Genomic DNA, 16,982 nt, shown 5'->3' with positions numbered 1-16,982 from the left:
GTTTATAATTTAAAACTATGAGTCAATGGTATATGCTTGTGCTTATTATTACAAATGTTTTAAATGTGATTTCTACTGTTCCTGACAGACCGCACATTATTTTTATTCTGGTTGATGATTTGGTAATTGTAAAATACTTATTGTAAGATTAAATTTTTTAAATTAAGTTTTTTAAAAAAAAGTTTAACAATTGAAGATAATGTAATCGAAAATAGATATTCAATTTTTCATAAAGTTTAAAACTATTAATTTCATTATTAATTTTTAGCAACTATAATTTATAAATACTATTTACTTAATATAAGTTATAAATATATATCTATTATTTATTTATGTATTTATTTAAAAATTAATTAAGCATAAGTTTATGGAAATGATTGTTATTAATTTATTCAATTTAAAACATAGATATTTTAAATAATTTAAAATTATTTTAATCAGTTTTGAAAATTTTATCAATTAAAATATATATAAATTCTATATTCATAGAAATATAGATTATGTACAGAAAATTATTACACAAAGATAGAAAGTTAAATTCTGTTAAATAGTTTCTTATTAAAAAGACTCATAAATATTTGTAGAAAATATAGACAAATAAAATTAATTTATGATAAGACAAAATCATAAAATATAATGTGTTTCGTAATAATTAATATTTCAAATTATAATTTTTTTTGTACAAAATAATTATGCATGTTTATGTTTGGTTATATATTTATGTTTAGTTTTTTATCATATTTTTGGATATTTATCGTACAAATTAATACAAAATGTAAATTGCAATAGTACTTTTTAATACATTAATATTTATATTAATTTATATTCGCATTTAATTTGCAAAAATTAGGAAAAAACTATTTTACAATATACTCATTACTATTGTTAATGTTAATAATATATATTTTTTAATAGTATTAACTGAAATTGTTATTAATTACATACAAGTAATTACATATTAATCATTACATCTTCATAAAATTAGGTTGAATAAAATGATAATAAATAATCATAAAATCAAAATAAAGTATTATCTGATTGTATTGTAAAAAAAATTTATCGTTATATGATTATAATTAAAACGCTTTTCATATAAAGGACAAGGAAACATTTCGTTATGTCATATATTGTTTATAATAAAAAAATTTTAATTAAGAATGTATGCTCCCAATAGTAGTAACATTCATAAAAGTGTATACATTTAAAAAAATGTATAAATTTAAAAAATAATTTAAAAATTTAATATAACTTTTAAAATAATTAAAAAATTTAATAGAAATTTTTTATCCCATTTTGAAATAAACAGTTTGATCCCATGTTTGAATTTCTATTGGATGAATTAAAATTCATTTCGCAAGATATTTCTAAAAATTATTTGGGATTTGTTAGCTAATATTTATATTCAATAATAAAATATTTATTTAAAAATTAAAAACAATATAATTTTCTGAACTTAAAGGGATGGAATGATGTTGGATTTCATGGTTCAGGGCAAATTCCAACGCCGAATATCGATGCACTTGCTTACAGTGGTTTAATTCTGCATCAGTATTATGTTACACCAATATGTACTCCATCGAGAAGTGCATTAATGACTGGAAAGTATCCTATTCATACAGGCATGCAACATGGGGTAATTTCCATAAAATATATTTCAAAGAATCTATAAATAATAAAATAAATGAAATTTTATGCATTATTATTTGAATTATAAATATTTATGTCTTTACATCTGGAAGATATGTTAAGTATGTATTTGGATCATTTTATTAGAATTACTTTGAAAAAGAAGTAAATTAAATAGAGATTTCTTTCGTTAAAATCTGAAAATGTTCCCAATATTCACATAATATAAAAAATTATTGCATTGAAATATTGAATCAAAAATATTAATATTTTTATGTAAGATGATATTTTACAGTTTCAAATATTCATTTAGAAAATGAACGAATAAAAAGCACTTGTAAAACGCTAATAAAATCTTAAAGTAACCATTTTGTATTAAAAAGTAAAGCATTTTTATTCTGATAAGATAATTATTTGCATTTCCACTTAGATTTGCGATAAATCTTTGATTTATATAATTCTTATTAAAATTCTTTTAGTAAATTTAATTTTGCAATATTTAAAATAATACAGAAATTAAAATAGATTAATAATAATAATTTTTTGTTAGTATTGATTGACGAAAAATTATATTCGATTATCATGTTTAAATTATAATAGAAGAAACTCTCTCTTATTTTTAATATATAGTTAGTAAAAAGTTTTACAATCTGTATCTGACAATATACATATATGTAATTTTTAAAAATAGTAATAATACTATTTAGGTTGCACTATGATACAATATAAATATTTTTTTATTTTGTTAACTTGTATAATGGAAAATTACGGATAAATTAATTAAAATTGAAAATTATTTAAAATTTATAACACCATAATTTCAATAATCTAAATTTTTTCAATAGAAATAAATTCAATTTTTTAAAAAATTACTTATATATGATTTTAACATTTCATTCCCATAAAATGGTCACACATAAATATGCCTTTTTAAAAATTAAATTAGAAAAACAATATATGCACTAAATTACGTGAGCTTAATTTTAAAAATATTCATATAATCAGCTAAATAACAAACACATATATATTTATGTATAAATTGTTTGTCAATTGATTATTTATAAGATATTATGGTAACTTTGGTTACAATACTGTTTCTTATATTTCTTTAATATAGACGTCATCAGGTGAATTAATTCATCACTCATACAATAATTATAATACTATCTACATACTATTCTAGATTTTATAGTAAATAAAGAAACTACTAAAACAAATATAAATGTATTGTTGTACCTTGTTTTCTTTTATTATAAATATTAATTAATATTAATCATTACAATTAAATGAAATAAGCATAATCAGCATCTTACTTTATATTATAAAAACTTAATTTATATATACAAAATAACATTATAAATACATTTTTTACGTTTATTAATGAATTAACTAAATAAATTGTAAATGCATGAAAGAAATAGATATTTTTTAAGAGAATATTAATAATTATAATGTTAAGATAGGTACTCAAAGGAGCAGAACCAAGAGGCTTACCATTGACCGAGAAATTACTCCCTGAATATCTTCGGGAACTTGGTTATCGAACACACATTGTTGGCAAGTGGCACCTTGGCTTTTATAAAAAAGAGTATACACCGACTTTTCGTGGTTTTGAAAGTCACCTGGGATATTGGACTGGTCATCATGATTACTATGATCATACTGCTGTTGAAGAGGTGATGTGTATTATTTTATATTACGTTTAAGTGGTTTAAAAATCTAGTTATGAAAAAAAATCCCAATTGTATGTTTTGTATAATAGAATGTAAATATTATGTAGTTGAACTTAATATTAAATATTTCAACGTTTTAACTGAATTGCAGTTTACTGTAAAAAATGTTAATTTATGCGAATTATTGAAACGAATAATAGAAATGAATTGAAACCATCTAACTGACTATCGGAATAGTCTAAGTTCAAATTATATATTAGAAGAGAAATACCAGAAGTTTGTGGGCCAATCTATTAAATATGTTAATATGATATACGTCAGAGCACGCAGTAGACCCGTAAGTTCTTACGATCTTGTGTGACTGATTTGATATACTAGTGAGAACTTTTAATATTTGTATAATTTGATTGGCTTACAAACTTCAATTTGACATATTTCAATTCAAGGTTAAATTCTGATTATTTAGTAAACGATCCGTATGAATCGACATTGATATTATTATAATTATGTGCCAGGATTAACAGTAATCCAATCATAATACATCAGATGCTGAGTAACCAATATTAATAGTAAGGTTCACAGGGTAAATACTACAAGAAGATAACTTTTTTTTCACTTTTTTATATATATAGATAATATATATAGATAGATATATATAGATTATAGACAAAATACAGTATATTACTATGAGCAAATCAATGTTAAAAATAAATCTCAAATTACATAATCAAATATATTAACTAATCTATTAAAATTAAAAAAAATTCATTAATTAAAAACAATAATAATATATTTAGTTTATAATATTTTCTATTAATTATATTTTTAGAAACATGCTTGGTTGATATGAATGTAAGTATTTCATTTATGTTAATGCATAATCATTTAAACCTTAACTTGCTCATAGTTCAGAAGATTCATTAGAATCGATATAAAAGAGAATATAAATAGCTATATAGAGAGAAGATAGATTTTAATATCACAATTTAAAATAATTGTGAATAAAATAATATGAAAGCTAATAAAAATTAAGCATTTGTTTCTTTATTTTGAATAAATTGAATTTTTCATTTTCATTTTTTACAATAAAAATTACAAAGATTTTATAAAACATATAAAAAATTTAATTATCAAATAAAGTTAAAGTATGTAACAGATATCAAGATAATTTCCGAATAAATACATAAGTAATAAACTTTAGATTGCTTCAAGATAGATTAGTAACAAAAGTTATAATCAAAGAAAGAAGTGTCAGAATAATAATTCTTGACGCATCGTCATGCTAGTTCTCTGCTCGATAATGTAAGAGTATTGTCACTTCTGAAAATGATAGTAGTGAGAGTTCATTTGTGGAGTAGATTTGAGGTAGTGTTTATATATGTAAAATGTTAAGTATTTAATTGTTTCCTATTATACAATAATATGTCATACGACAATGTGTCAATTGAATTACAAAGTGTATTTCTTAAAAATGATTTTGTTTATATATATATTGCTTACACCCCTCAAATCAAATTAAAATAAAGTAATAATCTTACAGTATTTTTTTTTCTATTAGTATAAGTTTTAATGAAACTTTTATTTCCATCACTAACATTAAGTTTTCAATTAAAGATTAATCTGGATTACTATTATTTATTGCCAATCCAAATAAAATATATTAAATGATCGTTAAGCTCAAAACAAAACGAGACTATGTATTTTATGTAAACTAAATCGAAAAACATAACAAAAAAATTATGATTTTTCTAATGATATATAATCAAAGGTATATTATTTTTATTATATTCAGAATTAATATTTTCTAAAATATATAGAACCCATCTAATCCTATACTTTTAATCTACATGCATATGAGATACTGCTTATGGTGGTATAGAATTTTTTTCTTTATAAAAATTATCTTTATACTTCTAATTAAAATATGTAATACAGAAAAAATGTACAACATAATATATACTCTAACAATTACAAGGGAGTTATATAAAAGATTTCACAATAAAAAATAATTTCTATAATTATACCGACAACTATGGATTTTTGATAATTAATTGATAATATTACCATTACTGGGGTTCATTATTGGTGTTTAACAGAATTTAATATACATTTGTTTACTTGCATGTATTTAAAAATTTATTCATTAAAATAATATTTATCGCAAAATTATATATTTGGTATTTTAAATTTGTTAAAATATTTTATACGTAAATGTTCTATTTTCAAATAAGTTTTGAAACCATTCATGAGATAAAAGAAAAAAATAATATTCATTTTATATGTAACGAATAAACAACATAGAATTATAATGAAATTTAAAATAAGAAAAATAGTCGAATTATATTTATATATATATATATTCTTTCTTTTCATCTGACATTCTATTTGTTATTTTTTTATTTTTTTCGTAAACAATATCGATATAATTTCATTATTGACCCTGATCAAACTTCATTACATTGATTCTTTTTTGTTCAATTCCTAGTCACCTATCTTACCTCATTTAGTTATTCTAACATAGCGATAATTTATTCATAAATTTATCCTATTTCTTTTATATAATTCAATTACTTAAGTAAAATTAAAAATAATATTATATATTTATTGAGTAAAAAGCAGAAATAATACTATTTTTTTTAAGAATAACATTTATAATCACACAAATCAAATTTAATATTCAAGAAATAACTAGTTTATATATATTTAATATATAATATGTATATTAATAATAACATAATTAACAATTCACTTCAGTATATTGAAAAATAATTTTGTTCATTCAAACATTAGTCTAGAATAATATTAAAATAAAATTGAAATATATTAGTAATGTATTAGCGATAATATTTGTAGGAAAATATCTTTAAAAATACTCTCGATACCAATTATACAAATTCAGATTTTTCTTTTCGTTCTAGTTTTGGAGTATTAGACTGTAATAAGTCGTATTAAAGAATAATATTTTGAGATTATAAAACATCAATAAAATAAAGTAATTTAAATAATATTAAAATCCGACATATTTATAATAGATAGTGCATTAGGTTTCTTTAAATAAATTATATTTATAGAAAACAATTAAATAAAATATTTATTAACTAAATTAATTTAAAATATTTTAAGGGTAATATTCTTAAATGTATGTATTTTAGTAAATTTCAATAAAATATGTGTAATAGAATTGGAATAATTATATGTATTATTGTATGAAATTACTAAAGTCTTTCATGATCGTCATGACATATATACGTGTATTGTTGAGTTCATATTATCATAGAGACAATTTATAACAATATAAATAATATATAAAATATATTACATAGTATTAAAGCACTTGTACTTCCTTAAATATAGATGCTTTTTCGAACTTTAAAAAAAAATATTTACGTGTCTTGACCATCAAAATAGTAAGTCAATTAATATATATTTCATGGAAACTATCGTTAGTATATCCTCTAGATAGTAGTTAGTTAAACTTAATTTATTACTTTACTACAATAAGCCTTTGCTAATGATATTTTCATGTATTTTACATTTAGGCTTGTTCATTCATCTAAATGTACTAATTTCTGTCTGAGTACTCTATGATACTTTATATCGGTAGTTGTCCTTGAAAATTTTCTTTATTAAACTTGCTTTTTTTTAATTTCGCTCAATGACTTAAGCAGTCTTCGTAATCTCTATACCTAAAGTTGTAGATTAAAAACAAAAACAGAAGAAATAAAAAATAAAAAGTAAATGCAATAGAAACTAATTTATAGTCACGAAAGAAATGTATTGATCGAATGGTTTAGTGAATATATATAATAATAAAATACTAGAACTTGTATTTATTATATAAAGCAGGATATCAACAATAATGATGTCCTTGTTCAGATGTCGTATAGAGGTTCTTTACACTGATTTATTTTTTAACATAGATTGTTCGAGATCGTATCGAATTTTATTGCAAGAAAATTTTGATTAATTATATAATTTAAAATAATCTCAATTTAAAAAAATTCTAAAATATGAAACCTCACAAAGTCTTAAATATATTTTACACCTGAATTAACAGTTTTTACACATACAATTATAATAATTATCTAGTAAACTAATAAAAATAGGTAATTAAAATTATTTTATTGACATCAATTATTTAAAAATTAATTTTTGTGGGAATAACAAACTTAATAATAGAATTAAAAATTCTAGAAATCGAAGATCAATATTTATATTAGTTTTCGAAATTTCAAAAACTTAATATATATATATATATATATATATTTAAAATCAAATATAATTAATAAAAATTTAAATCGCGATAAATAATTTTATTTTGCAGCCATATTGGGGTTTCGACATGAGGCGTAACATGAAACCCGCTTGGGATTTACACGGTCAATATTCAACTGATGTATTCTCAAAAGAAGCTGTGAAATTAATAAATAATCATAATGTCAGTGAACCTATGTTTTTATTTCTTGCACACGCAGCGGTACATTCAGCAAATCCGTATAATCCATTACCTGCAGCTGATGAAATCGTCGATAAAATAAAAATACCTGAATATAAGAGACGTCGTTTTGCTGGTAAATGAAGTACAAATTATTCTCCTGTAAAGGTCTCTGTATTAATTTAATGAATTAATTTAAGAAATTTATAGATGTTACATTTATAAATTACCACTCATTATATTAATGTATTCATACTATATTTCTATTATAAATTTAATTGTTAAAAATTGAATAATTAAGTATTTATCATTGTTTTAATTTTTGAAAATTTAAATTCTTGTAATTTCACGAAAATTCATTTGTAAGTATTTTAAGGGTAGGATATAAATGAAAATGGCCTTTTACAAACGAAATGCCCTCTATTGCATGAGAATATCTTAATAAATGTATACGTGTCCGCGTTTAGGGCACATTTCACGATACGAGTGTATTCCGTGTGATATCAGCAGTACTCGTAATAACATCGAATATTGCCTCAAGAACTAAGAGGTAAAAAATCCAAATCTTATGGTGTAAATAAGGTTTCATGCTTCAATACGTTTTATATAACATTTAATAGTCAAATTTATTTTATCGTCAAGTTTTCATCCGAGATTTCATTTCAATTATTATATGTAGATTTGTTCAGCTTTTTTCTCATTTATACAAATTTATTCAATTATTACATAGTATGCAAGAAACTTAGTATTTAATTTTAGTCTAATACGTGATCTTGAATCCTTCGTAAAAATTTGATATTCAAATCTTCATTTATTCATTAGCATCTTCATTTCTGATTATTTTTGCAACAATAAAAATAATTTTTCATGAAATGTATTAAATAATAACTTTACCATCATTAATATAATTTTAATTAATTTTCTAAAATAATTATGTATTAGCAAAATATTATATGTAAATATAATTGTTGATACTGAATATTAAATAATATAGAATAAGGATAGAGGATAGACTACTTACTACTTTACTATTGCACTTTGATTATTATGAATATTGAATAATAAAAAAGTATCCCCATTTTTATTAAAAAATGAATGTGTCACTATTTCTTTGATATTAACCAATAAATTATTGAATACTATGTAATCAATATTATATACTTTTATTAATGATAAATTAATATTTTGATAAAATATAAGCTACTTTATAAAGATTCTGACGATTAATTTGTTTTGAAGATATTATAACTAAAATTGATCTGCAACTCTTTACAAATACTATTAATATTATATGCAATAGAATTAAGAACAGATAGAAGTAATAGAAGTATATACTATTACTGTACCATATAGATAGTTATTGCTTTTTATTTTAATTCCCAGTATATATATATATATATATATATATATATATATATATATATATATATATAGGTTATTCTTTCATTACTGTGGTATGTTTTCTACTTCACTTTTGGACATCATTTATTTAATAATTAGTTTTGTATATTTTTACTACAATATATTCTGTTATTTTTTAACACAAATAATTTAATATGTTAAGTTTCATTAACGATTTCATTCGGAAAACATGAATTTATTAATATATTTTTATTTTAAAAAGCTATAGCAAATATCATGGATTCATCTGTTGGTAAAGTTGTGGAAGCACTTGGGAAAAAAAATATGTTGGAAAATAGTATTATTGTTGTTTCTACGGATAATGGTGGACCTGCCCAAGGTTTTAATTTTAATGCTGCTTCTAATTGGCCATTAAGAGGTGTTAAAGATACTTTATTTGAAGGTACATGAGATATAATTAAATCAAATTATATTGAAAATATTTGTACAAAGAGTACGCTTATATTAAATTCTACATATTTTATGGATATTTATTTATTATGTTTTACAAGTAAGTTTAGTTCCAACTTTAAGTCAATAAATAATTTCTTTTTTTATTATTCTAAAGCTATCTATCTTACATCTTTCAACTAATTATATATGATAATAAATTTATAGTAGTTTTTAAAATATCTATGTTCTAGTTCAAATTTATAATAAATTTAATTTAAAGTTTTTTAGAAAATAATATCCCTTGAGTCATTGTTAAAGGTGGAGTACGTGGTGTTGGGCTTATTTGGTCAAAGCACTTAAACAATCCAGGACGAATTTCAAATCAAACACTTCATATCACTGATTGGTTACCAACTCTATTGTCAGCTGCTGGGGGATATCCAAACAATAGTAGAAATATTGATGGTCTGGATGTATGGAATGCTTTAAAAAAAAATACACAATCACCTCGAAAGATAATTTTACATAATATTGACAATATCAAAAATATTTCTGCAATCACTGTAGGCGATTGGAAACTCATCAAAGGTAAATTAATTAAGTTAATTCAGTATTAAATAAAAATAGAAATTTATTTTATGATGTTTTTTTCACGTAATATCGAATCTTTTTAATGCTATTATTGCAATAAAATATTTTTGGCATAAATATTATACACTTACATAATAATAATTATTATTATTATCATTATGGACATAACTATATTAGTAATTGTTATGCATAAGTAAATTAACAAAATTTAAATGCAGTTAATAGATGCAAGTATTTTGTATGTACTACATACGTATGTATGTTTATTATATATATATCATCTAAGTTGGATCGAAGAAAAAATAGAAAAACTTTCGCTAATGGTAAGAGTCAGATGTAGTCTAGTTGATTTAAATGAATAACACTTTATTAGTTCTCGATCATGCAGTGTTGGTAAATTTGGAGAATTTATATTATATTTATATCAATTTATATTGTTATATTAATGGGATAACTAAAATATACTGTATTTCAAAAACTTGGCTCAACAGTATAGTAAATGAAATAACTTTATTCTAGTCGTTACAACATTTTTTGTGTAATTACACGTTATTTATTAAATCGCGTATAATAAAATTAACGTTGTCATTGCGTAAAATACTGAAGTTTTATTTCCTTGTTATCTCAACAGGTCGAAACTTGAATGCATAACTACTTTCCAACCATCATACTTTTTAAATTCTTCATTTTATTTATGTATTGAATATTGACAGTACCCTCAAAGATAAAAATTCATTAGTTTTATGTCAGACTTTTTTCTTACAAAATGAAATTACGACTTAATATTGAATTCGAATGATCTCTTTCAATGTAAGATTTAGTGTTATTTTTATGGTGATTTTAAGTATTTGCTTTGAATAATATCATATTTTTTAAAAAATATATATGAAATTTGAAATATACAATTGTAAATGTATATTTATATAAAGTACTAACAATCAATTTCAATCATGGTCCACTTTTGGTCACTGGATACCACTGAAATTTTCTTCTTATGGTGGATGTTTCTGTGTTCATATAGATAAAAAAATAGAATAATACTTTGATTTAATGCAAATTTTAGGCGTGCTTTATTTCTATCATAAGAAATATATTATAAATTAAATAATAGCATTAATATCTCTATGATCATTAAATGTATATAACACTAAGATTTTTTTAATTTTCGTATCTGAAGTGTTAAACGCGAGTAGATAAATTAATATAGCTATTAATTTTTTTGTGTGTATATTTTATGTAGTTTCTGTATTAGTTAAACAATTATATTAAAATAATATCATATGCACTCGCTTAAAATATATTATATAATGATTAAATTTGTCTCTAATTTACAGAATAATTTTTTTATATTAATAGTTTTTGTTATAATATTATTGTAAATCTACATCAACCAATTAAATACATGCATAAATTTCATATTTATAGAAAAAAAGCAATTTAATTCAATACTTATTAAAATATTACAAATATTATTAAAAAATTGATATGTGATGAAATATATTCTGTTTCATAGAAACATGCTTAATTATATGAAAATAAAAATAAATATCACTACATTTTAAAATTATTAATAAGTAAATTTTTTTGTCTTCATAATAGTAACTATTATGTATGATATTCATGTTTTAACGTGAAATTTCCTAGTTGAATATTTTCTTGATCAAAATCATCGTCTTTAATTATCCAAACTTTGTACTCTTCTTTTTCATTTGATCATGTGTAATCTTCTATGTCCGTATTTCCATATATAATTTTATGTATGTATTGGTAACGCTCATAATCGGAACATAGTTACATGTAAAATATCGTTATTATTCAAATTTAAAAAAATTTGTATTCTAATTTTAAATTATGCCGATTTTCAAAATATATTTATGAAAACATTTATAAAAGTGATAAAAGCCTTTTTACATTTACTTTCCTTCAAAAAATTTATAATATTATTATAAATAATGAATAACAAATAAAACAAATTTATTTTTCTTTATTATGAAAATATAACTAAAATTTTTATCTAAAATTTTTAAATTAATTTTATTATATTTAATATTTATGATTAAAATTAAATTGTTATTAAATTAAATTACATATTAAATATCTAATTAAATATTAAATATAAATTAAAATTATATATCTGATAAATTATTATGTATAAATATGAATTATTAATTTATTATCAAACTTATTAAAACGCAAATCTTTTCATTTGAGCATAATTATAAAAATTTAGTAAAATCTGCTATTATTTTTAATTCTTTCTTGTATAATAATGTATAAATGATATATATATTATATAATCATGTTTGATGAAAATATAGTATAATTTTTTAATATACTTAAGTTATAATTTAAGAATTGCTTTTGATTCACGTTTTATTGTAATCAAGTAAATTTTATTATCAATTAGATTTTAATATATTATCAGTTATAACTGACTATGCAAAATGAAAAACAAATTTTTTTATAATCTTTATTGTTAATAAATAGAAAAAAATTGTTCATAAAGGATGGAAATGTATAAAAAACTTATAGTATTTTCATCTATCTGAATGATGTTTTATTTTGCTAACAGGAAGTTCGTATAATGGAAAATGGGATCAATGGTATGGACCATCCGGTCGTGATTATGATTATGATCTAAACAGCATCATTAATACATGTCCGGTAGCCAAGGCTTTAAATAAGCTTGGGCTGAAACTAAATTCAAAAAAAATTTTAGTATTACGAAGTATGGCCACAATAAACTGTGATTTGGAAATGGTTAGTAAAAGCCCATGCAATCCAATGAATTCATCGTGTCTTATTAATATTCGTCAAGATCCATGCGAGAAGCAAAACTTGGCCAGCAAGTAAGTATCATAATGGGTCCAGATTTTACTATGATACATTAGACATATAAATGTCAGAAAATTCTTATTTCTGGTTTTTGAATAACAGTGTTTATTTTCATTTTTTGCTTTCTAATTCTCACGGCCTCTTTTTGGTTTGCTTATATTTTCTTTATTAAATATTGAATAGATTTAATATTTCATTTTCCAAGAGATGTTTAATTGATTATTTCTTTATATTTCTTTATAGTTGATTATTACTTTTAAAAAATTACTACAAATATTATGAATACTATTATATAATTTAAATAAAAATATGAATTCCTTATCAACTTAATAAATGATTTGAATAATATATTTGAGAATAATACTTATGACAGTTTCGTAATTTGAAATGACATTTAAATATGATATCATTATGATATAAATTTAGATTTCTTTAGTGGCTTCTCAAAAAAACTACAAATTATAAGTGACTTTTTGAGTTTTACTTCAATATAACTGATACTTGGAAAGTATTAAGGTCTATAATATATGAAGCATAATTTATTGATGAACTTGTAAAATTATATAATTTTATAAAAATTCTAAAATATATATTTTATATAAACGATACTTAGTAAGTAATTCTCGTAGATAAAATATATATTTATCTAAAATAACACTATTGATAAAACTATTAATCAAGTTACTGATTTATTACCAGAATATTTATTATATGAAGTAGTTATAATTTATTTATGAAAGCATCATATTTTACTTTATAGTTAATGAAATATTGGTTCTAAAAATTAATATTAATTTATTTAATAAAAATTTAATCTAAATTAAATATTTTTACTAATTAGTTATATATTAATTTATTTCTGGTATTTTTAATGTATAAATAAACAAATTGCAGTTAGTTAATGTATTGAAATTGTAGATCGTGATTTACAATTATAATTCGAAATTTTCAAACAATCAATTAAAAAATAAGATAATATATAAACAATAGTATGATAAATTTAATAAATGTATAATGTCATATTTTCATAATACAATAATTTTACCAATTAATGTAATGTAAAAGTAATTTTTTGGTATCGCTTTGCTTTCGAAATACTTAAAAAATAGTAATATTTTATAATATAAAAATGATTTTATCATTTATTCATTTTTTTTATAAATTATTTTCTTGCTGTATGTTGTTTAAAATATAATGAACTCTTTACGTCATATTTTTCAAATCTTCAATTTTAGAATATTTAGAAATATTTAAATTTTAGAAACATCTAACTTACAAATTTTATTCTATTTCATATTATTCTTAATTATACTTAATTAATTAGCTATTATATTTATTGAATATTATTTTTAATAATTATATTTATAACAATCATTAATTCACAGGTCACTAGACAATTTAAATTTTTATACTATGTAATATTATTCAGTATTAAAAATATATTAAATATTATCTATATTATAAGTATATAATTTTACCATAAAATAATAGTTAATTTTTTAACACTTATATAACTTTTTAATTATGTAATTACTCTTGTTGAATATCTTATAAATATAACTATAAATGTAGGTATTCTGAAATACCCAAGAAAATTCATAAAACATTAGCTTTGAACAAATAGTTAAATCAATTATTTTTAAAACGTTACTTTTATTGAATATGTATCAATGAATTAATTTCAGTAAATTTATGAAATATTTAAATTGAATATAAACATTTTTAATCTTTCGATGTACATGCTAACATAATTAAAAATGTCAAAATTGTATATATTTTATTTATATAAATAAACAGATTACTAATGAAATTAAAAAAATATATAGTTTTTGAAATATATTAAACTAGATTTTTCTTTTAATAAATTCATCACTTGTTATGTGAAAATCTTTAATATTTTTATTTAATTTTTTTTTAATTTAATAATTTTTATTTTCAATATTTATTTTTTCTACAGTTCTGTTTATTGTTTAATTTAATTTAATTTGTTAATAAAATTTTATACATTTAAAATGTACTTGTATTATTTTTGAATGTATTTATAATTAATGAAATTAATTTTATATTTTTCATAAAGGTAAATATAACGTATTATAGTAAATATCAATTACAATGTAAATTATGAAACTATTGTTTCTTATTAATTCTTATTAATAAAATGAATAAGAACCATAGTAAATATTAATAACGAATAAGTTTTTTCTATATTTGTTAAAAGATTTCCCACAATAGTTAAACAGCTCGAAGAAGAACTTTCTAAACTAAATTCATCTACTGTAAAACCAGGAAATTTACAATGGGACCAAAGAGGTAATCCTGGAAACTGGGATCATACGTGGAATAATTTTGGCGATTATGAAATAACAACTACAAAATAAATATAAAAATCTATTATATGGTATATAATAGATAAAAGAATAAGGTACTCTCGTGAAAATTTTTCGTAGTCTATTTTTTATATTATTTTTTATATTAAATTTTATTGTACTTCTTAATTGTCATATGTAGCATTTAAAAAATATTTATGAGTTTCAATTTAAATGAAAATATTAAAATTTTAAACAATACATACAAAGTTTTTATAAAGAATTTTCTTATAATATATTCACTTAAAAATATATATCTTTTTAAATTATGTTAACATTTAACGTATTAATATATTGTACTGAAATTTTCAATTATCAATTAAAAAAAACCGTTTAAGGCCTGCTGCAAAGCTAGAATATATTTAGTATCTTTAAATTTTACTTATTATTTTTTTAATACAGTGCAGGTCGTGAAAATATAACTGGAGCAGGTATACAAATGATTGGAAACGAGCATAGACTGAGAAGGTACATTACCAACAACGAACAAGAGATACAATATTTTATATTATAATTTTACATTGATTTATTTATATTAATGCATAACTCAAAAGTAAAAGACAAACATTGTATCTCATGTATCTCACAGATTAAAAACAATTAAAATGTATACATACTAAAACATTCAATTATTTATGGTATGAAAATTATTTATGGCTCGACTTTTTTTCATTTATTTCCTTATTTCTGCTTTATTGATACAGTTCAATATAAACCACACACTTGTAATGTCGCTCATTTTTAAGCGTGAAATTGTATTATGCTTTTTATTATCTGTTGCAATCAGTATATATATATATATATATATATTTATTTATTTATACTATATAATTTCTTAAATTAAATAAAACATGTTAATTTTCCATATTTTCTTTCTTTTACGTCTCATCAGGAACTTCATCATACTAAAGATTTTGTATACAGTTTATCTGATGCTTATTTTTCATCATACCTTCCGTCCTGATACATATACTATGATACTAGATATCTACTTCGAAACTTATACAATTATTGCGTCAATAGCTATAGAACAAAAAAAAAACAAGATAAAAGAGTTAAAAGAGAGAAGAGTAAATTGGCTTGATTCGCAACAAAGATGACAGAGAAATTTATTTTTCGAGACTTCTTACTTAGTTAGGGTATTTTAGTATAACAGCGTTTGTACTTTTTTTCAATGTTCTCAAGGTCAGTGAATAAATACAAGCTTATTTTTTCAAATTCTTGCAGTTAATTAGAGCGATATAATCTTCTTAACAGTTAATAATAACTGCGTTTAATTTTTAAAATCTTTCTAGTAAGTAAGTTATCGAAAAATACCAACTATTTTATGAAAGTAATCATCTGTGAAAAAAAAATACACAGGTCCATCGAAAAATGAAGTGATGAATAAGTTTTTTACGTAAATTGTAAGTGAGCTACAGTCACTTTAATAAACACACACGTGCGTAAGGCCTATAATATTAGTATTGATTCAATATGATTAGAACATTAACACGAGCATTGCTTCCATCAAAAACCACATCTCAGAAATATTAATAGTCAATACGAAATAGCAAATTACTTAAGTTGAGTAATAATATAATTAATATTTTATATTTTAATAATTCAATAGAGTATTGCATCTTTTTTTAGTATTAGATAATGCTCAAAGATGATATAAGC

General features: G+C 21.0%; 1 protein-coding gene across 1 annotated transcript; it reads left to right on the top strand.

Annotated features, from left to right (window-relative positions):
- LOC105368206 (arylsulfatase I) lies at nt 1-15,370 on the top strand. The gene is made up of 8 exons (XM_011507171.1): nt 1-122; nt 1,460-1,633; nt 3,090-3,302; nt 7,624-7,870; nt 9,359-9,538; nt 9,847-10,116; nt 12,692-12,968; nt 15,173-15,370. Exons 1-8 carry the CDS (start codon nt 18-20, stop codon nt 15,330-15,332), a joined length of 1,626 nt encoding a protein of 541 aa, XP_011505473.1. The 5' UTR covers nt 1-17; the 3' UTR covers nt 15,333-15,370.
- Nucleotides 15,371-16,982: the final 1,612 nt, after the last annotated feature.

Source organism: Ceratosolen solmsi, unplaced genomic scaffold, assembly GCF_000503995.2.
Source record: "Ceratosolen solmsi marchali unplaced genomic scaffold, CerSol_1.0 scaffold6, whole genome shotgun sequence".
Taxonomy (NCBI): domain Eukaryota; kingdom Metazoa; phylum Arthropoda; class Insecta; order Hymenoptera; family Agaonidae; genus Ceratosolen; species Ceratosolen solmsi.
Note: the sequence above shows the minus strand (reverse complement) of the source record. Positions and strands in the feature narration are given on the sequence as shown.